General features: G+C 47.3%; 1 protein-coding gene across 2 annotated transcripts in view; it reads right to left on the bottom strand.

Annotated features, from left to right (window-relative positions):
- Positions 1–25,037, bottom strand: part of LOC138580158 (proteoglycan 4-like) — a 1,214,734-nt gene that overhangs the window by 792,410 nt on the left and 397,287 nt on the right. Inside the window, exon 6 of one of the 2 annotated variants that reach the window (XM_069650488.1) lies at positions 21,653–21,799. In XM_069650488.1, coding sequence (XP_069506589.1) covers positions 21,653–21,799 — 147 coding nt within the window. Of the gene's footprint in view, positions 1–21,652; positions 21,803–25,037 lie in introns of both variants that reach the window. The other variant, XM_069650487.1, reaches the window with a different exon arrangement.

Raw genomic sequence — 25,037 nt, 5'->3', positions numbered from 1 at the left:
CGTTGTTAGCGTATCACCCTCCAGCCACAAAGCTATCCGGTGCGTGCCACCACGGGCCTGCAGATCTGTGTTCACCACCAGGCTAATGGGGCGAGACAATCGCTTGTGTACACACCACAAAATGTTTTCAGAGCGTGTCTATGGTTACGCAGTAATACTTTTATCTGTAGGCTATCCATTAAATATCAAAGAGTATGTTTCTTTGCTCGTTGATATCGAGAACGCTATCGAAAACAGTCTGCATAAGCAGAGAGTGCATGGCAGTTAGGTTTCTTTCTAACTTTATCTCAGTGCGCAGGTTCCCACTCCTCAAGAGATTGAAATGACCTGCCAATGCGTTGTCAGGTCTTAGATCAAAGGTAAGTACGATATAACCTGGGCATAGTAGTTGCGTGTGATTGCAACGGGCGCATCATGCATGTCCTTCCCTGTAATAAACACCAGCCTCATGTATTCCCTGATTATGTTCGGAACTTCAAAGTTAGGAGCATATGGTTTTGCTGGGATCAAGACCCCGTCCTTATGCAGCATTGCATAGTTCATGTTACATTGTTTGGAGTTGAAGGGGTTTCGATAGTATGCACCGGTGAGCACTGTTATTTCAACAATCCCCATGATGATTATTTTTGGGAGCTGTCCCAGGAACAGGTGGTATTGACTGGTACCCCGGCTGCCAGTGGGAATGTTGAAAACGTTAACGCCTACCCTCTCCACCAAGTACTTCACGTTAGATATTTACAAGGCCTCTGCTTGTGCTAGTCTAATGGTCGGGGAGACATTCACACGTTTTAATAAACTGGCGGATACAATCACTAGCTTGTATTGTTTGCCACCTGTGAGAAACCTAAGGGTATTCTCCCAAGCAAACCTTGAGGAGCCATTATTCAGGTGGCCAAAGGAAGCTTGACATGCTCAGATATCAGCCCTGGGGGCGAAAGAGCAAAGGGAATCACCTGGATGGCAGTGTTATGCTCAGGATTTTGCCCCAGGTGAGACGCAGTATTGCACCGGAGTAAGGGAAGAGGAAGATGAGGTCCCTGAAGCTTTTAAGGGCTGTATCAACTCAATCTCCCTTCCATCCGATAATCGTCTTTTTCAAGAATGCATCATCCCTTCCGCCTCTGATGAATCCATTACACACCCCGCTGCCTTCAAAAACCATCTTTTCCAAAAGCCCTATTTTTCTGTTCCCTATCTGAATACTCCCAATCATTATTCTTCCCGTCCCTCGGATTATTATTTTCCGCACTCCCAACCTACTCAGGTAAAATACTATAGTTCCCACAATTCCCGTTATTTATTTCACCATCCTAGCTATTCCCGTTTATCCTACAAACCCTATTAATCTTGTCCCTCTGATTGTCACTATCTGAACTCCCAGTCCAAAGTGACCCACAATTACAATTCCCACCATCCCATATGTTCTGTTCACAATCACAGTCATTCTGATCCATTTCACAAACCTTACCCATTTCGTCCATCTCAATCTACCAACCAATCTCCTTCTTATTATAGCACTGTTGCCCTATCCTATCCCGTAGGACATTCCAACACTCCAACCCCTCCCCTTTCCGACATGAATATTGGTTTACAACAAACTTGCAGTAAGACTGTTTACCTGACACTTCCTGCCACAAGCATCAGGCAAAGTCAGGCAATTGACTCAAATCACACACACCTGATGGCTCTTCCTTTTGCCCACAGGGATAAGAGGTGGAGCAAAAGAGGACAGTACAAGCAAGGCGAGCGCAGCAGACAGCACGATGAGACAGCTACCACGCGGCAGTTCAGGAGAAGGAGAAAGGTGGCAAAAATGGAGAGGGTGGCAAGGAAAGAAGTGGTCTTGCCCTTTTTGTCCCACACCCGCGCACCCTTCGGGGAAGAGAGCCTAAGACTGCGAGCAACAGCACAAGTGTCCTGCAGCAGATGTCAATGGTACACGGGGCAAGACTATGCTAATAAGCAGGAGCGAGGGAAACTCCCACGCCTGTGGTACCGGCATTGACTACAGAGAGAAAAGTCAAGCGGTTCATCACAGCCAGTGAGTCTAGGAAAGAACCAATAAGAACCAGGATGTGTTGAGTGAGAATCGCAAAGTGGCACATTTTTTAACCAAATTTGATGAACTATGAAAGAACTGGAAAAGTTTTTTGGGGAGACCAGCTACAAAAGGAAACCGGCACCCTGTAAAAGGACACCTGCACCGCGTGGTTGCTAAATTCAAGAGACTGTGGTTGATCCCCATCTGAACGAAATTACAATTACCAGAAGGCCGTAGGAGGGCCAGCGAAATAGGTCAAACTGGTCATACAGAGGGTCAAGCTAAATCCCTGTGCAATCCAAAGACTTTGAACTACAAGCACTGTGAAACAAAGGGAAGTGAATCCCAAGAACATTGAGTTGTGTAAAAGAGAACATTGAAGTAAAGATGGGTCAGCGTCCAGAAGAGGGGGACCCAGCGGTGCATCACTATCACCCTGATCAAGAGCCACAGTAAATTCAGTGAGGGGAGGCTAAAAGTCGAGGGGAGTCGGAGTGCAGCCGAGGGGGATCCAAGGGTGAAAAGTTGTCACCCCAAGATTGAGAAAGGTGAAAGCAAAAGAAGAGGGGTCCGAGCCCGGCAGAGGGAGAACCACAGGTGAAGCTATCACCCAAGTACTAGCAGTCATGAGGGGTCTGAACCCGGCAGAGGGAGATCCAGGGGTGAAGCAATCACCCAAGTACTGCCAGTCTTAGAGGGGTACGAGCCCGACTGAGGGGGGTCAAATGAAGAAGCTATCATCCAAACTTCAAGTAAGAAAAGAACTGATAAAATAAAATAAAATAAATGTATCTATTTATACTTTACATTTGTTAAACGCCCAAACCCACGGGTATCACAGCGTTGTTACAGACAGCTTATAATACAATTAGCAAAATAGAAGGGAATAGTTCTTACCTGTAACTCCATTTCTCCAGCATTGGATTCACATGCTTAGATTATTCCCAGTCGACAGACTGGGAACCCTCGGTAAGCTTATAAAGCCATTTCCCATAGGAAAACGTTCGACACTTTTGTGTCCTATCTACGTCGTTTTGGGCTGCGCACGCACGCCCCACTAGGACGTAGTGGTATAAATGCCCCGCCCCCGTGGCTCCCTTCAGATTTCAACCGTCTCCAAAGTGGAAGCACCTCGTATAATTTCTACTTGGTTAGGTTGTGCTGTTGTGGCTGACTATCGCTTCGTCGACAGAAATCCCGCAAGAGGCCTGGCGTCCAGAGGTCTTCGACCCAATTTTGTCGGAGGCACTTCTACAGCAAGAAGCCTTGTCGGTGTCCTCGGGAGACGAGGGTGAGAGAATAGCTGCCCCTGCAGACCTGGGGTTACAACTTACCACACCTCTCTCCAGGAGCATTCCGGGTTCTGTCCCCCTGCTCAATCAGCAATCATTTTTGTCATTGGAGGTCTTGTCCACGTTGCAAACGTTGCTGAAGACACTGGATGACAGACTACCTCGAACAACTCCGGCCAGGTCGGTCGTCGACGACCCGGGCCCGTCTCACCACCCACCACCTTCAACCCCCGCGGGAGTGCCGCCGGAAGCAAACCTCTCAGCCCCAGGCCGCGAGGAAGGGGAACTTTTGGATTCGGAATCAGGCAGCAGAGCCTCGTCAGTGGTCTCCCTTTCCCCCTCCAGGGATCCGACCTGGGAGTCCGATGCAGAATTGGAAGCCCCGAGGAGCCCGGCTCAGCCGTCTCCCCCGGACGATATCGGGTCATTTCACAACATGATGGCCAGGGCTTGTACGGAATTCGGGCTGGCCCAAGAAGAAAAAGCTCACCAAGGGTTCCCAGTCTGTCGACGGGGAATATTGTAAGCATGTGAATCCATGAAAGATCCAATGCTGGAGAACTTACATGAAAAAGGCAGCGGTACAGGGTTACAGAGGTTAATACAGTACATTATTTACAGTTATTGGTACCAGTCCACTCAAAAAGGAATGTGACAATACCCACAGTGGGTGGTTATTTCAGATTGTGTGTGGTTGATTAGTGTTGGTTAAAAAGCCAGGTTTTTAACAATTTTTGAAAACAAAGGAAGGAATCTTCATTTTTGATGTTAGGTGGGAGCTCATTCCAATGTTTCAGGGCCATGACTAGGAAACTGTTGCCTACTGCTCTGGAACTTTTGAAACGGGGGACATCCAGAAGTGACATATGATTGGACCCGAGTGTCCTCTTGGGCACTTTTTTGCTTATTGAATTGTTTAAATATGTGGGTGGCTTTGTTGGTCAGGCATTTGTAGGTAATGCACATAAACTTGAATATGATTCTCGCTTTGATAGGTAGCCAGTGGGTCTCCCTCCTAATGTTGAGCTATGGTCAGATTTTTTGATTCCTAGAGATGCTCATAGGGCTTTATTTTGCATAAGTTATAATTTCCCTAGGTCGGCATTAGAAGTCCCTAATAGGAGTACATTGTAGTAATCCAACTTGGATAGTATTAGGGCTCTAGCTAGGGTGACACAGTTAGTGGGCGTAAGGTACTGTCGACTGAGGGCAACCAGTTTAGAAGTGTAAGACGTGGATGACGACAACGCATTTACATGTCTAGTCATTGTTAGATTGGTATCTAAATAAACTGCTAGGGTTTTGACCTGTTTTGATACTGGGATCAGTGAACCATCTATATTGATGGTTGAGTAGTCTGCGGGGAGAGCACTAACTTTACTTCGGGAGCCTACGATGAGAATGTCGTTTTCTCATCGTTGAGGCAAAGGCAGTTAGAGGCCATCCAATTTTGGATTATTGCATAGATTTTGTTAATACTTATAGTATCCAACGCATAATCCACTGAGATCGGTATGAGGATCTGGGTGTCATCTGCAAAGTTGGTGTAGATGACACCCATATCATCCAAGGCCGAGAAGAGTAGCTTGGTATATGCATTATAAAAAGTGGCCGAGAGACAGGACCCTTGGGGTACCGCAATGGGGACTGGTATGGGGTCAGCGGCTTCTTTGCCAATGCTAACTCTGGAGGTGCGTTCAGCTAGAAAGGATTTCACCCAGAGGGGGGCATCTTTAGAGAAGCCAAAGTCATTTGCTAAAGTTGCACATAATTTTTTGTGGTCCACTAAATCGAATGCTACAGATAGACCTAGCAACAGTATTATACAGAGTTTGCCTGTGTCCCTAATAGCGTCTATCTGGATTTTCAGGTCCAGGAGAGCCGTTTGTGTGCTATGTTTGGGACTGAACCCAGATTGTCTATCTCCAAGAAGCTAATTTTGTTAAAAAAAAGGCTTGTATTTGGCTATAGGCTATTTTATCGATGATTTTAAGCAGAAACGGTAACGTGGTTATAGGTTGGCAGTTGGTAGGTACTGTTGCATCAAGGGAAGATTTTTTTAGCAGGAGGGTCACCCATGCTTCTTTTATACTTGCCAGGACTGTATTTGTGTTGAATGAGGCATTCACACATTTAGTAATAATAGGGGTATTGTGGGGGTGCACAGTTTGACTCACTGGGCTGGGAAGTGATCCCCTTTGCAATTTGAGGCTTTTAGTTTAGCATTAGTGTCTGCCAATATGTTGTGGGTGACTAGGGTGAATTGGAATTGCCGGTTGGCATTATCTCTGGTTTTGTTTAACTTGGCATTTGTGTCATTTTTGTCAGCTAAGATTTTTCTTTTGAAGTAGGTCAATTTTGGAAGTTAGCGCATTTTGGATGGTTGTACACCATTCCTTACTGGAGTTGGCAGGAGTAGTGTCTGGAATAGGATTTTCCAATTCCTTGAGAATGGAGAATAGCTCTTTGGCATTGGAAGTGGCTTTACTAATGCAGGTGTTGTATGACTTGGCTTTTGGGCTGATGGTGGCGGTTTTGTAATTTTTGTTGGCAATTCTAAAAGCGTTAGCAGAGTCTAGGGTAGGTGATTTTTTGTTAATGTGTTCGAGTGCTCTTTTAGTTTATCTTAGTGTGACTAGTTCTTCATTGAACCAAAAATGTGTACGTTTGTTGGTACGTCTAGTTTTGGTTGTTAACGGTACTGCTGTGTTAATAGTGGAGGTTAGGCACTTATGGTAAGCCTCCACTATGTGGGCGGGGTTATTGCTACTAACTAGGTTAGAGGATAGCGCATTGGTTATAATGGGGACTAGATTCTAAGCTGTTAGTTTGCGAATATTTCTTGTTTTGTAAGTGTCTGTAACATTACATTTTAGGGGGCTAGTATCCTTTCTAGTAAGGTAAACATTTATAATGTGGTGGTCAGTCCAGTCAAGGGGTATAATCAATTCGATGGATAATTTGGAATTGAGCGTTAGTATCCAATCCAATGTTCAACCTTTGATATGCGTGGGGGCATTCACCATCTGGGTGAAGTTCATATCTTTAAGTGCTGAGTGTAGGGCTTCTGCTTTAGTGTCCTGCTTATCATTAAAGCCTACATTCATATCTCCAAGGATAATGTATTTAGTATTTGGTTTGATGAAAGGAGTTAACAACAACGGTATGTCAAGGTCTGGATAGGTATTACTATTAGGTGATCAATATATGACCACGAAGTTGAGAGTGTTTTTTTTGGTCAGTAGCGATTTTGGCTAAAAGTAGTTCATAACCTACTGTTTCTTTGATAGGGCAGGGTCTGATTTGCAGCTCAGATTTAGCTATTATGGCTACGCCACCTCCTGGTGCAGTAGTCCCATCAGTCCTAATGATATTGTAATCTGAAGGGATGGCCAGAGCTAGAAGGGGTCCAGATGCTTGGTGTAACCAGGTATCTGACTACTAGTAAGTCCAAATGTTGCTCGATGATGAGGTAATGGATTTCGATGGCATGGGCTCCTAGTGAGCGGGCATTAATATGGGCACCTTTAATGTTACATTAAAGATCAGCAGGTAGTAGCACCAGAGGGTTTCTTATATTGTTTACTCTTAGTCTTAGATTGTTTGGGGAGGGCCCTAGCTGGGTTATAGTTAGTAGGGGTAGCATTAGTGTGTGATCTAAGTCTATGTAGTCTGATAGTACCCTGGATAGGATAGGTGGTAGGTTCCGACAGGTTGTTAGAAGGGCGGATCTGGTCTATCATGGGTGTGAATTTAATGGTCGGTACTATCTACACTCTTACAGAGGTGCTTGTGCTGTTATTAATAATCTGCATAAGACAGAATGGGGAATGGTAGGTAGGAATGGAGCACTATGATACGTGAAGGGTCAGCACCCAGAAGAGGGGGACCCAGGGGTGAATCATTAACACCCTAAAGAACAGTCATTTGGTTAAATAACTTTTGTTTTTTGCATATTGAACACATCAGGCCCTCGAAGGCAAAAGACTTTCAAAGGAAATGAGACTTGGCCACCGACGGTCCTGAGAACTGCCATTGGAACTGTAGTCTCATGCTGGAGAAGCCGAGACCGTACTGTGCTCCAAGCTCCCATCTTACCCCATACTCAAAACGTGGGGAAGGGAGAACCAAGGTACCGCATCTTGACATATTATTTGAGAACACTTCTTTCTTTTCTTGATAACTATCCCACACCCCTTCTTGTATTAGGTGTGAGGTTTGGCAATAGGTTTCCTAGTATAGGCACTTTTTATTTTGACACAACGCCACTAGTCTGTCTTATTTTTAATTTGATGGTCGACACTTGCTCCCATCTTAGATATAGGTGTAAATTAGGCATTTTTCCAACCTGCAAACAGCATTCATTGTTCAATAAACACCCTTGAACTGTGATCACATGTGTCTGTCTTACTTGTTGACCACCATGAGTTCCTTACACATCCCCACTCGTGATGCAGAAAGCATCCGTGTTTCTGGATAGTTTCACTTTATGGTCCACGCCGTTGATCAATAGTTTATTATGGCAGAAAAGGTGTGTGTGTAGAGAGCCCAGTAAATCGAATATTCTTCTGGCGAGCGGGCTCTCTTCACGAACACTGTGTTTTCACCATCCAGAGCGGTGGTGTCAAACTAACCTGTGTTGTCTGGACAAAAGAGCCCCACCAAGAGTTGTAAATCCAGGACACGGGGTCCATAATGTACTATGCTCTCTATATAGGCCCTGTAAGCGTACATATTATCACTCTGCATTATGCCCAATGTCACGTCCACCTGGCTGAACATGGTGACTACTACGTATGCGATCGTGGCCACTCCGGCAGCAACTGAAAAATGAATGCCTTCGTCATTTGTTATTTTACAGGTTAGGTGCCATCGGTCGATCCTGATACAAAGAATTCAATGAGGGCTAGCACCGACATTGTAGCCAGCGCCGACACCTCCATGAAAAAACTGTTCTCGATACTAGTCTGTGTCGGGGGTACGCTGAAGAGACAGAGTTCCGATTTCACACACCCCTCAGAGGATGCATGCAAAAAGAGCATTGTTATTTAAAAGATATCATTGCACTTGTGTCTTTTAGGGCTAACACGCTTCTTCTTACTCGGCTGCCTGTGGTGTCTCCTAGAGCTACTGTTCGAATGGATTGTGTCCTCCAATGTATTTCACATATTTGACATGTAATGCCCACAGCAGTGCACTTCGGCAACTTTTTCGGCAGCGGGTGTCTTGCGTCGATGACGTCGGGTCGATGTCCCTCGAAGGCCTCCGTCGAGGGTGACGTCACTGGATGTTATAAATAGGACGCACGGCACCCGTAGCCTCAGTTCTGTTTTTTCTGCGAACGTGTTACTTTGTGGAACTCGGCGCGCCTCGTGTGTTCATCGTTAAAATGTCTTTCTCTTCGACCCCTCCAACTCCGCGGTCTGGCTTCAAGACCTGCCGGGACTGCAAGTCGAAAATGTTGCTCACCGACCCCCACCGTATTTGTTTGTGGTGCCTGGGCAAGTCGCACAACACCTACGTCTGCTCGAAATGCCAGTCGCTGACTGTGAAGGCCTTGCCAGAGCGGAAGGGGAAGCTCCAGGTAGGTAGGGGATCTAAGCCTGTTATGTCCCGAAAGTCCAAATCTAAGTCCAAGGGGGTCTCCACCGACGACTCGAGGGGCGACTCTCTGCGTCGGAAGGAGACCCGGGGATCTCTGTACCGGAGTGGTTCCCACCATTCTTCTTCCTCGTCCCGGCACTCTAGGAATCACTGGTAGCCTTCCCCTTACTCCTCGGAGGATGGTGCCTCGAGGAAGGTCGCATGCCCGACGAAGTCCTCGACTCCGGAGGAATGGGCTGCGTTTAAAGAAAACATGTTTGCAATTTTTGAATCGCAGGGCACAGGTTCGGTCGCGCCTTCTCACGAAGCTGGCCAGGATCGGTCTCGTACCGTGGCTCGCATGCCTTCGGGCTTGGGTCCACGACGGGACTCGCACTGGGAGCCTTTGAAGTCCTGTACGGACAAGGAATCGAAGAGTCGCAAGAGACATGTCTCTAGGTCTCGGTCCTCGTCCCCAGCGGGACAGCAGCTACCTACTGAGTGCTCGATGCCGGCATCGACTCGGTCGGTGCTGTGTCCGTCCGACTCGGACTTCGACGCTTTACCATCGTACCAGCCCATGGCGCCGTCGAAACCTCTGTCGACGTCAAAGACTTCGGCGCTATTGGCGCTTTCAGGGATTTTTTCTTGAAATTTGTCTTTGGAGTACCCGGATATCGTGGATCTTCTAAGGAAGGCTACAGCGAAGTCTGTGAGGCCAGTTTTTGACTCCAGGCCCTCTTCTGTCACCAGACCTGGGTTTCAACGCCCTCTGGCTGACATTTATGAAGAGGAGGAAAGATCTGAATTTGAGGACCCTGGTGAACTTGATGAAGCTCCACATTTTCTGGAGACAGTCAGTTGGAGGAGTTAAGGCAGACCCTCCATGATGCCAGTGGGTTGGACACTTCCCGGTAAGTGGAATTTGGTAGATCTGAGCCTGGGGCTCATGCATAGTCTTCATACAGGAGGCTCATGGCGCGGGTCTCGGAGTATCTGGGCTGGTCCAGTCCTCCTGAAGACTTTGTGCAGGATGATCTAAAGGACATCTTAGATCAAGGTCCGTCCTCTGACCCGGTTTTGCCATTTCATCTTACCTTACAGAAAAGGGTGGCAGCTGCTTGGCAGTCCCCGGAATCTCTTCCGGCTGTTAATAACTCTTTTGACGAAGAAATACCGCCCTTCCGTTAGCGACCCCAACTATTTATCTACTCTACTCACCCCACTCCCGAGAATTTGGTGGTTCAGATGGCTACGACCACCTCGAAGCAGGCGGCTTACCCTACCATCCCTCCGGATAGGGACAACAAGCGCTTTGACGGTTGAGGCCGGAAGGTATTTTCTGCTGGGAGCCTGGCCTTGAAATCGCCCAACTCCACGTGTGCCTTGGCAAGGTTATCACACATTCTGTGGAATTATGTTTCTTTAGCGGCTGAGCATATTCCCGAGGGGCAAGAAAGGGATGGGTTCCTTGCTCTCGTGCAGGATGGCAAGGAAGCCAGGTGTGAATCCCTTCAGTCGGGTTTGGATACGGCAGACAGCGTTAGCCGGTGAATGGCTACCAGCACCGTTATACGCAGATTTGAGTGGTTGCGGAAGTCGGGTTTGCTCTGGATGTGCAGGCCCGTCTTATGAACATGCCCTTTGATGGCGCACATTTGTTTCGGTAGCAAGGCTGACGAGAGCCTTGAGAGGTTGCAGACCTCAAAAGCTGCAGCAAAATCTTTAAGCGCTGCGGTTCGCCAACCTCTGCCTTTTCGTCCTAGGGGACAGCAGTGGAGGGGAGGTTCTTTTCGTTACTACTCCTCCTTTGGTAGTACGAGAGGGACCGCCAGTCAAAGGGGCCAGCGAAAAAGTACCCCTGGAGGTCGGAGAAATCGAGGTGCCAAAGCCGCTCAAGCAGCTGCCTCTTTGCCTTCAGGCACTGCCACAGCCGCTTCCAAACAGTCATGAGGCCATGTCCCATGGTTCGCCGGTTGGGGGCAGACTGTCTCAGCATCTCGAAGAATGGTGTTCCATTACTTCAGATGCGTGGGTTCTGGATACCATAGCCCATGGCTACTGCCTTCCCTTTCTTCAGCGGCCTCACAACAATCCACTGTGGAAACTCTCTTTGAAGCTTCCGGATCTGCTCCTTGCGCAGGAAATTTTGAGCCTGCTGGAGAAAGGCGCTATAGAACTGGTGCCTGTAGCGGAGAGGAACAAGGGATAGTATTCCCCTTATTTTTTGATCCCAAAGAAAGATGGGGGATTGAGACCCATCATGGACTTGCGTTGGTTGAACAACCTTCTCAGGAAGGACAAGTTCAAGATGGTCACTCTTTCTCAAGTCCTCCAGGCCCTTCAACTTCAGGATTGGTTGGTGTCTCTGGACCTCAAGGATGCTTACTTTCATGTGCCGATTCATCCCGCGCACAGAAAGTACCTGAGGTTTGTGGCTGGCGACTCGCACTTTCAGTTTCAGGTCCTGCCATTCGGATTGACCTCCACCCGAGGGTCTTCACCAAGCTAATGGTGGTGGTGGCAGCGTATCTCAGGCAAGGGGGGATTCACGTTTACCCCTACCTGGACGATTGGTTGATCCAGGCACGCTCTCCCGAGCAAGAGCTGGATCATCTCAGTCTCACCTGCCGCACCCTCCACAGGCTGGGCTTCTCCCTGAATTTCAAGATGTCGCATCTGACACCTTCCCAACAGCTCCAGAACATCGGGGCTGTGTTAGACACATCCTTGGGGAAGTGTTCGCCTCCCAAGGTAAGGGCTCTTCACATTGTTTCAACATGTCCAGAGTCTCCCGGCTTTTAAAGGTTGCTCGGCCTCATGGCATCCTGCATTTTTCTGGTGCCAGAGGCCAGGTTGCGCATGGAATCCCTACAATGGGCCCTCAAGATGCAGTGGTCGCAGTTCTCCGGCAAGATGACGGATCCTGTTCAGATTCCACTCTCGGTCTACCAGGATCTGCTGTGGTGGGCCAACGAAGGGAACCTGAAGAGGGGGGAACATTTTTGGCAACCATGGCCGGAGGTGACGGTAGTGACGGACGCTTCCCTCACAGGATGGGGCGCTCATGCCAACAACTTGACCGCCAGCGGTCGATGGTCTCCATCGGAGTCCAGACTCTACATCAATCTGTTAGAGCTGAGGGCCATAAGGCTAGCCCTGAAGGCTTTTCTGCCCTCTGTACGAGGGAAGAGTGTCCTGATCATGACGGACAACACAGTGGCCATGCTTTACCTCAACAAAAAAGGGGGGGTAGGGTCACTTCAGTTGTGCAGAGAGGCAATGCAGCTCTGGTTCTGGGCCATCCAGCAGGAAATTTCGATCTCGGCAGTTCATCTGGCCAGAGACGAAAATGTGGCGGCGGATGCTCTAAGCAGGCAGAGCTTCATCTCTCACGAGTGGGTGTTTGCTCAGGAAGTCCTTCAGGAGATCTTTGCCCTTTGAGGAACCCTGCAAGTGGATCTCTTCGCCACCAGTGTCTACCGGAAGTGCGAGAGATTCTTTTCAAGGGAATTTCCTCCAAGAGGAGCCTTAGGAGACGCGTTCATGGTGGATTGGTCATTCCCACTGCTGTATGCGTTTCCTCCAGTCCCCGTCATTCTTCAAGTGTTGCAGAGGTTACTGAGGTTCTGTTCCCACATGATCCTCATTGCTCCGGATTGGCCCAGGAGAGCGTGGTACCCAGACCTTCTAGAAATATCCATCTGCCGTCCACGCCGTCTTCCCTACCGAGAGGATCTGCTCTCGTGCCAAGGGTGCTGGGGGAGGTCAGGTACTCCATCCAGATGCCAAGCATCTCAACCTTCACGCTTGGTATCTGAAAGGTTGAGGTATAGGGATTGGGACCTCCCGGATGACGTGATGGAGATGTTGCTTTCAGCCAGGCGGCCTGCAACAAAATCCCTGTACCGTTGCCATTGGCGTAAGTTCTGCGACTGGTGCAGAGATCACAATGTTGATCCTTTCCAGTGCTCCATTCCTATGGTTTTGTCTTTCTTACTTTCTTTGGCCCACAGGGGCCTTCAAGTGGGTACCATTAAGGGTGACCTGGCGGCACTGTCTATCTTTAAGCGCTCGTCTGAAGAATGTTCTTACTTTAAGATTACTTTGATTTCCCAGTTTCTTAAAGGACTGACTAATGTATTCCCGCCGTCTCCTTTCCAGGTGACGGTTTGGGATTTGAATTTGGCTTTCAAATTTCTCATGGGTGCTCCGTTTGAACCTTTGCACTCTTGTTCTTTGAGATTACTGTGCTTCAAAACTGTGTTCTTGGTTGCGGTTACTTCCGCTCGCAGAGTGAGTGAATTGCAGGCACTTTCATCTAAGCCACCCTTTACTGTGTTTCACAAGGACAGGGTTGTACTGCGAGTACATTCTTCATTTCTACCTAAGATAGTCTCTGAATATCATTAGAGTTAAAAGGTGGTTCTTCCATCTTTCTACCCTCCTCCTCATCCTGGTAAGGAAGAGGAGCAACTCCATCGGTTGGATCCTAGGAGAGCTCTGCGCTTTTACATTTCTAGGATGTCCAGGGTCAGAGTGGACAATCAACTCTTTGTAGGATATGCTGGACACCGATTGGGCCAGGCTGTTACCAAACAGACCTTATCCAGGTGGATTATCCTTACCATTATGGAGTGTTACCGGTTAGCGTGTAGGGACCCTCCTGAAGGTTTGAGAGCTCATTCCACTAGGGCTGTGGCTACTTCCACCGCTCTCCAGCGGGGTGTTCCTATTAGGAATATTTGAGATGCCGCTACATGGGCATTAATCCACACATTTGTTAAACATTATTCCCTGGATACAATCCATGGTCAGGATATGGCCTTTGGGAAGGCTTTTTTTTATTCCGTAATCTAATTGGGTACTCTAAATTCTTTTCCCTTCTCCATTTACTGGTACTGCTTTGGGAGTCTGTCAAAGATGTGGAATACGTTGGAAGACACAATCCATTCGAAGAACAAGTTACTTACCAATTGGTAACGTTCTTTCGACTGGATGTTCCTCCAACGTATTCCACATCGCCCTCCCAACCTGCCTCTCTGGAGAATTTCCTATGCGATTGCAGCTTATGTTTCCGCAAGGCTATGTGCAGTCAAGCAGGCATGAGAATGGTCCCACACGTTCTGAGGGAAAAAACTTAAACTGAGGCTACGGGCGCCGTGCGTCCTATTTGTAACATCCAGTGACGTCGCCCTCGACGGAGGCCTTCGAGAGACATCGGCCCGATGTCATGGACGCAGGACGCCCTCTGCTGAAAAAGTTTCCGAAGTGCACAGCTGTGGACATTACATGTCAAAGATGTGGAATACGTTGGAAGAACATCCAGTCGAAAGAACGTTACCAGTTGCTAAGTAACTTGTTCTTCTTGGTTTTGGGGGCCCACACAGATGGCACAAGGATCTCTTGCTCTTAACGCTCTTAAATGAAGCTGATTCGTCCTGACCCTCCTTTTTCGTTTTGGCGAGACGGCCAGCAACCGCCGTTGTCACACTCCCCATGACATCGGTCAGCAACTGTATAGACCCTGGGGTTCCCATATTTCTTCACCACGGCCATTGTAACACTGTTTATTAGTCTTTCAGACAGAGATGTCTGAAGTGCAGCCGCAGCCAGATTTTTCTGTATTTAAAGGATACAAACTGTCCTTGATCGTCTCTTATCTGTATGTTGATGGTGTTGAAATGGTTTTTACACAATGGGACATAATCGGGTTTGTTGTATTGAATGTTCACAATATCGTTGTTGTTTCCTCTAATGTCCATGGTTCAAAGTAAGGGCCTGTAGCTATCCACCACTCTTTGATACTCCACTATAACTCTGTAAATAAGTAAACTGTAAAAACCCTTGTTAATATCGGCTCAGGTATTATCCTGCGATTCTCCACTTCCAACGTGTGGAACAGTTCCAAGGATATTACGCAGTCTCTGTTATGCTCATCTGGTCTCTGCAGGGACATTGGGGCACAGTTGCAGCCCTCCCTGGAAGTGGATCACCCCTATCAGGCTTCTTCCTCTGCAAATATGCTGTGGGCTGCGACAATTGGTGACACTGCTCCTGTGTGGATGAGAACGTGAGAATGCTGCTATGTGACTGTTGTCTCTCTCAAACACTCCTTCCCAAAGTGAGGTGAGCATGCGCTGACCCATATAGGCTCACCTGTCGATTAATGATAAGGAGCTCTCTGTCCTGCTTCTCTCTGCAGGGGCGCTTCTTGATGGGACCAAGTTCCTTCACTGGCCCATAGTACGTGGTAGCCCAGACCAGCTGTGACTAAGCCACTCCTTATGGTAAGTCTCTTTCAGTTCTATTGTCTCTTCTCGCGGTTGAAATGTTTGTATTGTTAATGTCTCTCTTCTGATTTCTTCCTATAGGTGGATTTGCAGCCCAGCTGTGGCCTTGAAGCATGAGGCGAAGCCGGATGAAAGAGGAGAGGTCCAGTGATGGTCAGACAACAGGTAAGTGGTGGTTTAGGTTAAGCGCGAAGTTAGATGGCAGCGTGACCTTAAACTGAATGTCTTTAATGTCTAACCTTGTGTTTCGTAACTCTTGCAGGTGCCGTCTTCGTGAATGAGGAGCGTGTCGTGCTGCGGTGTCAAGGTCAAGATTTCGGCTTTTCCGGGAGGTTGAAGCTGGAATGCTGGATGCCAGGTTCGACGAAAGGCGCATGCAGACGAGAACAGATAGGTAAGTATGAAGCTGAAGTCAAAAGATAGGTAAATATGAAGCTGGAGTCTAAGAGGTGAGTCTGCAGTCAGGGGACGACGAGCGTTATGCTGCATGCAAGTGCAGAATAACGCAAAACGTTTGCACAAAGGCTGGGTGGGCTTATATAGTCGAGTTCCCAGCCACGCCCACTAGCTCTGGCTTACCTGCCACGCCCTGCGTATCCTAGATGATGCTGCACGTGTAACACAGCTCCCCAGCAGCCGCGCCCAAACCGAATGCACGTGGAAGTTCCTGTGTCCATGAATAAAGCACTCTTGCCCAAAATAAACGTCTCTGTTTTTATTTGTTCATGAGCCTGGTACTGAGTCCAGCTGGGCCCCCTGTGCTTGATTGTCCCAAAGGGACAAACAAGAGCTGTGTTACACCTTGTGCCCATCCCCTGATGGTGTGGGGTCTGTGTTTTTATGCCAGTGACCATGACAGTCTTCCTGTGGTTGAAAACCTGACAGACGTGCCTGGGCACAGCAGAAAAACCTTCTGCTGGTGCGAGTCTAGATGTAATATCGTATCACCATATTCTGGAATGGTTGATATGCTTTTGGTGATGATTCTGACAAGGTCCTGTATATTTGGCCAATTCTCCTTGGAAAACCGGCCCGCTGAGAGCCTCAGTGGTTTGTTCATTTTATGATAAATGTGGCTTCCCCGCTGCCTAAAATATCCGACAAACTGACATATTGAACCTCTGTGAGTGCCACAGTTGCCCTTCCAAATGTACGGGTTTGACCAACTTCACAGTAAAATTGAATATTTTGTTCCCAGGGAATGTATCCGCGGAAGTGTTGCTGACAGGCATGTTTAAAAAGATGTAGACTCCATGACACTTCTGTTATACACCCGTGGCCTCTAGAGATCCAGCATAGACCTAACTGTTGAATTTGTCAGGCCAGCCCAACCATTTGACTAGATATTGCTTCTTAGCATCCTTTACTCTTTATAACGTTTTCTCTTCTATACACTCGTTATTGTTGGTCTTTATTATTTTCTGGATATCATCCCGGTAAAAAACACCTTGAACAGCCTCCCCTGAGTAATCAATTAGCCTGTATATAGTCTGTATGTGTAGTCTCCATCTATGATAATGATCTTGTTGCTGTAATTCTGCTCATACCCCTTTGTAAAGACGGCATTGTGTTTCAAGATCTTCACATGATTACCTTTTTTAAGGGGTGTTCGGGAGCTCCTTTTTAAAAGGTCTTTAGCCATACAGTTTGTTCCAGACCTGCACCAGCTGCAGAACTTGATCCAATGACAGCGGTACAAGGATTTTGTTGCGGGCCTTCTGGCCAAAAGCAAATCTCCATTACGTCATCCGGCAAGGACCCAACCCGTATATCTCAACATCTCACAAACCATGCATGAAGGTTGAGTGCTCTGACCTCTGGATGGAGAACCTGACCGTTTTATCTCTCTCTCTCTCTCTTTGTGGAGACGTATTGGAGCGCAGATGGACATATCCAGAAGGTCCGGGTACCACGTCATCCTGGCCCAATCCGGAGCAATTAGGATCATGGATTTCTCGAACCTCCTTACCTCCTGATGACTTGAGGAATGACAGGGACTGGAGGAAACACGTACAGGAATGAAAACTCCCAGTCCACTGTGAACGCGTCCCCTAGAGCTCCTTTTTGAGGAAATTCCCTGGCGCAGTACAGCTTGCATTTCCGGTTGGCACCGGTCGCAAACAGATCCACTTGAGTGGTTCCCCAAAGGGTGAAGATCTCTTGAAGGACTTCCTGAGCTAGCTCCCACTCGTGGGAGACTGTGCCCTGCCTGCTCAGAGCATCCGCCGTATGTTCTCCTCTTCGGCTAGGTGAACTGCTGTTAGGGAGATTCCTTCTTGAATTGCCCTGAACCAGAACTGCATTTCCTCTCTGCACATTGGTAGAGACCATACACCTCCTCTCTTGTTGAGGTAGTACATTTCCACCGTGTTGTCCATCATTATCAGGACATTCTTTCCTCGTACAGAGGGCAGGAAGGCCTTCAACGCTAGTCTGATTGCCCGGAGTTGCAAAAGGTTGATCCCCTATGGAAACCAACGACTACTGATTGTGAGATTGTTGTTGTGGGCTCCCCACCCTGAGAGTGAGGCATCCGTCACTACAATTATCTCTGGCCATGTTTACCAAAAAGGTTCTCCTTTCAGAATGATTTCCTGGCAGGCCCACCACAGAAGGTCTTGCTTGGTAGCTGAAGAAGTTCTGACATCCTGCCTGAGAATTGTGACCATTGAGTTCCGAGAGCCCATTGGAAACATCTCATTCTCAGGCGAGCCTCTGGCAACAGGAAAATGTAGGATGCCATGAGGCGGAGCAACCTCAAAAAATGGAAGGCTGGAAGGCGCTTGGCACTCACTCTGGAATTGGTGACCATCTGCAGAATGTCTTGAGCCCTCACCTTGGGTGGCGAGACTTTTCCCAAGCATGCATCTAGGACTGCTCCGATAAATTGGAGCCTTTGAGAAGCCCAGTCTGTGGAGAGAGTGACAGATGGAGCTGAGATGTTCCAGGGCCTGTTCGGGGGAACGTGCCCTGATCAGCCAAACATCCAGTTAGTGGTAGACGTGAATTCCCCCCTCTCCTGAGACTAGCTGCCACCACCGTCATCAACTTAATGAAAACCCTTGGGGCGGAAGTCACCCCAAATGGCAGAACTCGGAACTGATAATGAGAACTGTCAATGGCAAACCTCAGGTACCTTCTGTGCTTGTGATGGATTGGCACATAAAAGTAAGCATCCTGAAGGTCCAATGATACCATCCAGTCCTGTAGCTGGAGGGCCTGAAGGATCTGAGAAAGGGCAACCATCTTGAACTTGTCCTTCCTCAGAAACTTGTTTAAGTCTCTTAAGTCCAAAATGGGTCTCAATCCTCTGTCCTTTTTGGGGATTAGTAAGTAAGGGGAGTACCAACTCTTGTTCCTCTCCGCTACAGGTACTGGTTCTATAGCACCTTTTTCTCGCAGGTTCAGAATTTCCTGCATAAGGAGCGGATCGGGAGCTTTGAAAGAGCTTTTTTCCCGGTGGATGACTCTGAGGCTTTTTTAGAAAGGGAAGGCAGTAACCCTGGGCAACTGTTTCCAATGCCCATGCATCTTAAGTAATACCCCGCCATTCATTCAGATGCTGTGAGAGTCTGCCTCCCACCAGGGTCTTGTGAACTAATGCCTCAGAGAGGTTTTGAGGCAGCTGAAGCAGTAGCTGATGGTAAAGTAGCCGGGTGGTCTTAGTACCTCTTCCCGTCCAACACAGGGGAATCTTTTCTGACCTTTTTGATTTGACAGTCCCCTGCCTCTTCCAATTGAGGAGTAAAAGCGAAAGGACCTGCCCCTCCAGGCTGTCCCAGTGGGGAAATCCTGTGGTTGTCCAATTGCAGCACCAAGGGATAAATTAATGTGTGCCGTCAAAGGGCGTGTTAAGAAGTCTGGATTCTACATCTGTAGCAAAACTAGACTTTATAAACCAGGCAAATCTGCGCATTACAGTACTAGCCGCCATAGCCCTGCTGATATTGTCAGCAAATTCGAGACCTATCTGGAGGAATTCGCATATTGCATCTTTTCCATCTTTGACAAGATTTAAAATTCTGTCTCTTTCTTCCCCTTCGGGTATATGTTCAAATGCCATTGCTATACAATCCCAAAGGGTGAAAGTGAATCGAGCCAGTGTGCATGTGGCATTTACTGATTTAAGTGCCATTCTCCCCACAGAGAAAACCTTTTTAGCCAAAGCATTGTAACGCTTGTTATCTCTGTCTGGGGGAATAGTTGGGTATGCATTTTGTTTGGATGTAGAAGTGGCAGCCTGAACTACCAAACTTACCAGAGTTGGATGTTTTGTCAGGTAACAGGGGTCACTGCTTGACGCTCTGTATTTGGATGTCAATTTTGTATGTAGCCGGAATTAATCCTGGGACCTAATAGTTGGCATTCACTCGCCTTTGTAGGGCCATATGGAAATGAAGAATAGGATCCTCCTACGGGTCCCTTATCTAGAATATCTGTGAGGTCCTCCTGTTCAAAAACAGGTGTAGGCCTACTCCAACCCAGATATTATACCACCTTAGATACCAGGTGTCTGTAGGATCCATAGCATGGTCTGCTGGAGCTGGTCTCCCAAATTCGATTTCTGGGCAAGTATCCAACCCACATGCTGTTTGTAGGGTTTCTTGAAGATTTGGAATCCTTGATTCTTCAGAAATCAAGGCTTCTGGGATCCATGGTGTCCCATATTGTAACCCATAAGGACGTGATTCATCCGAAGATGGTTCAACAGCCTCATAAATTGAGGAAAGTGACAAAAAAAGTCTTTACTAGGCAGTGGAGTGTAAAACTTCTTGACAGCTTTTGAGGGTTTCGAAATGTTCGTTGATAATGGCGTTGAAGTCTTCGACGCCGTCAACATTGAGGGCTTCGGAGGCTGAAGTGCCGAGGACATTTTGAACACCAACGAGGAGTGTTTCAGCACCGATGTTGTTGACAACCTGATTTTCGAAGAAGCCTTTTCTCTACTCGAGGGATCCTTTGAAGGCTCCCAAGGAGTTTTTTCCAGGACACCCGCTCTCAAAGGCGCATGGGTTTTGCCCTTTTCTTTTTTGTCGTGTTTGTCGACATGGGAATGGCTCTTATTATTATTATTATTATCTTTCTACAAGGGGGGTCAAGGCTGCATTCTCGAATACTTTCAGCATATTGAGCCTGAACTTCTCCCATTCAGCTGGTGAGGCCGATTTGGTTGGGCAAGTGACCCGTTGCCGGGAGGAACTTGCCAACGAAGATGGCGATCTATGGCGCCTTTTCTTTGAATGCCATGAGGATGATGACGAGTGGTGTCAACCTCTGTGTGATCGGGACCATTTAGCTTTCTTCTGATGAGGCGAAACCTCTCTCGACTCATCGGAAGATCGACATTTCTACTGAGTCATCGAAGGGGATTTACGAGACCTACCTGCAGCTAACTTTCCTTTACACTTTTTCAGGGCTTTCGCTGTCATCAATTGGCAGACCTCACACTCCGATGTTACGTGAGTGGAAGCTAGGCACCGCAGACACACCCAATTGGGGTCTGTTAGGGAGATTTTCGCCAGGCAGTCGTGCCATTTTTTTAACCCCAATTTCAGAGTCGATGAAGCGGAAGACGATGCCATACTTTTTCGTTGAATTTGAAGGGTTCTAGTGAAGGAACCGAAGTGCACTGATATTCCGAAGCAATAGCTCTTGCGGAAAAACGGAACGGAAGGCAATGGTCGCTGCGCACGCATTATACCATTAATGATGTCGAGATTGAGACGGAGGCCTTCGAGGGACATCGAGTCGACAGGCATCAACGTACAGCACACCCTGCTGGAAAAATATTCTGAAGCAGCTGAAGTTGGAAATGGAGATATCATAAGATGAGGAATACTTGAGAGGACAGAATCCATTTGAAATAATGTTTTTAGATGATGGTCTGATTGGAAGCCTGTACAGTTTGCTCAGAACAAGGGGATATAAATGGACATAGTGCTTGAGGAACATGAACATTCTGTAAAGTTGATTTCTGTGCTTCTCGCCCACATGACTTTCCTCAGAGCCATGGGAACACGGTTGAGACGACTTTAGTGGAAACTGCGCCATCATTTATGAAAATAAAATAAAGTAGCTCTGTGAGTTTGTTTTGCAGTGTTTTATTGTAAGTTCTAAAAAATTGTAAAGCTGTATTTTATAGTTTCTTCCAACAACCTGTTGTGTTTAATAAAAAATGATTAAGTATGTGTGTGTATACATTAAATATATCATCATCATCACAAAACTTAATCTGATAAAATAAACACAAGTGCAGTACTTTCTTACAAATCATTGCATCAATAAAACATACATAAACACTACATTCTAGTAGTACAATGATTAAAATATCCATGTAATAAACTCCCAATAAATACAAAGAAATGCAAATAATATTTACATATTTATTTCACACTTGTAACTTGCTTACAATTTCTCTTCACTAGGTCTAAGTTAACGTTTACCTGCTGGACCGGAAAGTGGGATATGCTGAATACCCCTCCAAGTAGAGGCTGAGTTATTCATGATGTCATCATTTCTTGTCTCAGCACCTCCCTTGCTAAATACAGATGGATGTGGTGGTCCATCCTTACAGGGACACTTTGTAACTGCTGCTAGAAGAGGCATGAGTTAGACGAAATATGATTTTTGGTTAGAAGTACACACCATACACTTCCTATACAAATTCATAATTTGCCACTTATACATATTGTTTAATGAGAACAATCCAAACTCAAAGCGAATCACTTGAATCAGCAAACCTTTTGGAAGAGACAGGGCTTTTCTCCAGAACAAGCCCTCCATTTTATTCCACACCGGCACACATTCTGTCATCTTAGTCTCAGCTCTGTGTATTACCATCGGAACCACCTTCTGTTTGTAAAATATCACTAAAGGTTTATACGGAAATTGACCATACTTTCTATGTATGGTCATTGCCTGACCCGCTGCCGCTAGTATTTTTCTCCTAATATCCATGCGGTAAGGAAACTCTTGATTATTGTTATTGTAATTGTAATTGTTTATTTGTAGAGCGCTTAGACACAAGTGAAGTGCTTCAGAGCGCTTCAAGGCGGGAAGGGAACAAGGGGATATCGTTGTCATTCTTAGACATTGAAGATTCCGAATGATTTAACAGCAATAATTAGGATACTAGGCAAGGGCATTTCAACTAGTATGAGTGCGTGACAAAGAGTGAGGGTAGAAATGGGGGGGAGGAGGGAGAGGAGCATACAAGACAATAACAAAGTTACTCACAGTAGTGACTACCTTACTCCTAGTCCATAGTCCCCTTTCCTCCATACTTTTGGGACAGTCCGTCCTGTGGGACGGGACCGGAGCACTTTTTGTAAAAAAGAATCAAATTGAAAAATGTGTCCTTCTTCTCTTTTTACGTGGGGTAACCGTAACTCCGCCCTCCTTCCCTCCGCCCGCGCCCTTCAGTCCTTTTCTATCACCATGTTTGAGACCATTTAAGCAATAAGAGGATACTTATTAGAGGGGACAGCCGGAGGGCGTATGGAGGAAAGGGGAATATGGACTAGGAGTAAGGTAGAAACTACGGTGAGTAACTTTGTTATACTCCTACATTCTGTCCCCTTTCCTCCATACTTTTGGGAGATTACCAAGCACTCCACACAGGAAAACGGGTGGATGGAACTCCTTTACTGAAAGAGGTCTTTAAGAACTGCCTGCCCGAACTGCGCATCGGCTCTGGAGCTCAGGTCTAAGCAGTAATGCTTACAAAAAGCTGATTGGAAGCCCACGTGGCTGCTCTGGCAATGGTTTCCCAGGGAACATATTTCTGGAAGGCAACGAGAGCCGCCTTCCCCCGCACAAGATGGGCATGTATTCCCTTTGGAGGCTGAAGGCCCTGAACGGTATACGCCTCTGAAATACAGGAAGCAATCCATCGGGATATAGTTGCCTTCGAGGCCCGCATCTTTTCGGGTCTCCGAAGGTCACAAAGAGCTGGGAAGAGCTCCTCAGTTTAGATGTTCTGTCCAAATAAAACTTTAGAGCTCGTCTGACATCCAAATTATGCAATACCCTCTCGGCATCTGAGGCAGGGTCTGGAAAGAAAACAGGTAAGGAAATAGTCGGGTTCAGATGAAAATCGGATACCACCTTTGGAAGCAAAGAAGGATTGGTCCGGAGGACAACCTTATCCTTGTGAAAGGTGTGGAATTGATGTTCTACAGACAAGGCCTGAGGCTCGCTTACACACCTTGCCGAAGTCACCGCAATCAGAAAAGCCATTTTCCACTAAACGGACTTCAAGATCACTGTAGCCATGGGGTCAGAAGGTTTTTGGCATAAGGCAGTGAGGACCACATTCAGTTCCCACTTTGGATGCGGGTTGGGCACAGGTGGATAAAGATGCAATAGACCCGCAAAGTGTCTTTTAATGATAGGGTTTGTCAAAGAGAAAGAGCAAGAGTCCGTGGACAGGTAAGCAGCGATAACCGACAAATAAGTCCTACAAGACAAGACATGTGTGCGTGAAGTTGCCAGATGAGAAACGAACAACAGGGCCGTGTCGATGGTAGCTTCTCTGGGGTCCAGCTGCTTTGCTAAACACCAGTGACAGAAACAGAGCCATTTGCTCCTATACTGAGACCTCAAAGGTTTTCTAGCCGCCTGGATAATACGCATATTATCCGCGGATGTTGCGCTTTGTGCTACATAAGCACTTCTCCACAGTGTTCTTATCTCCACCAAGACCTAATAAACATTCCACAACGTCATCATTCGCTCGTGATTGCAGAAGAGGCAGGATCATGGCAGCCTCCCAAACCAACTGTCATTCTCAAAGAGTGCAGCCAAATTCCAACAGGGAAGCTCACAATATTCTCCCCAAGTTCACTGCAGCAGTGCCACTGACTTTATTTCCTTCTCATTAGCAGCCCAACACACATGCTGCTGTATTCAAACCCTGAGAATTTTGATTGAGTTTTGGTTGTGAGAGTGGAAGGAGCGTGATCTATGCATCCCTCCTGCAAACGTTGTCTGGGTACGGCAACACCCCTCTCCTGTATGTTAGTCTGTGGATTCCCAGGACAAAGTTATGTTGGCTCTGCTCACTGTTTGTGTTGCATCTGGGTCCGTAGTGTGCCAACCCGCGGTCCCCCCCTCCAGTTCCCCACCTGTATGTTTGGAATATTCCCCATTGGTTGGTTTGGTTGCGCCAGAGTGTGGCAGACTCTGTGTCCGGATGTGGCGGGTCTGGCCGGAAGGATGTTGTGTCGGAAGGTTTGTGTCGTGAGAAAGGGAGATGTTGCAGTTGAGTCTGGTATGAAAGGGAGATGTTGTGGTTGTTGTGTCAGGGTATGAAAGGGAGATGTTATAACGTAGTCCTGTCTTATGTCACTGGCCTGGAGTGCTTGATGTTAGAATGTTAATGCATGAATGCAGCTCAGGAGAATGTTGGGTGTATCTGTGAGTGAATGTTCTGTGAGTGTCAGTTGGGGTCCTGAGCTGGAGTGTGAAGGATGGCCGGTGGGTTTCTGCTCTACAGTCTTGTCTTGTCTCCTGTCTTCTGTAAATACCCTCAAGAGAAACTGGATGATGTACATTTGTAATTATGTAAATAAAGCTACCTGGATCAAACACTATGGGCCTCATTACGAGTCCGGCGGCAACCACCTGGTTTTTCCGGGCTCGGTTACCACCGGAATCGTATTACCATTCCGCCTCCGTGACTCCCGGAATTACCAGGGCATTATGACCCTGGTGTCCCGGGAATTCCGGAGGCGGAATTCGGTAAATCACCATTCCCATTGTGCCCCGTAGGACTCAATGGGAATGGAGAAGTGAAAACACCAGCACCATCTCATGATGGTGCTGGTG

This window comes from Ambystoma mexicanum, chromosome 3p (genome assembly GCF_040938575.1).
Source record: "Ambystoma mexicanum isolate Mex_15411 chromosome 3p, UKY_AmexF1_1, whole genome shotgun sequence".
NCBI lineage: Eukaryota > Metazoa > Chordata > Amphibia > Caudata > Ambystomatidae > Ambystoma > Ambystoma mexicanum.
The sequence above is the reverse complement of the archived record's forward strand: the minus strand, read 5'-3'. Positions and strand labels throughout refer to the sequence as shown.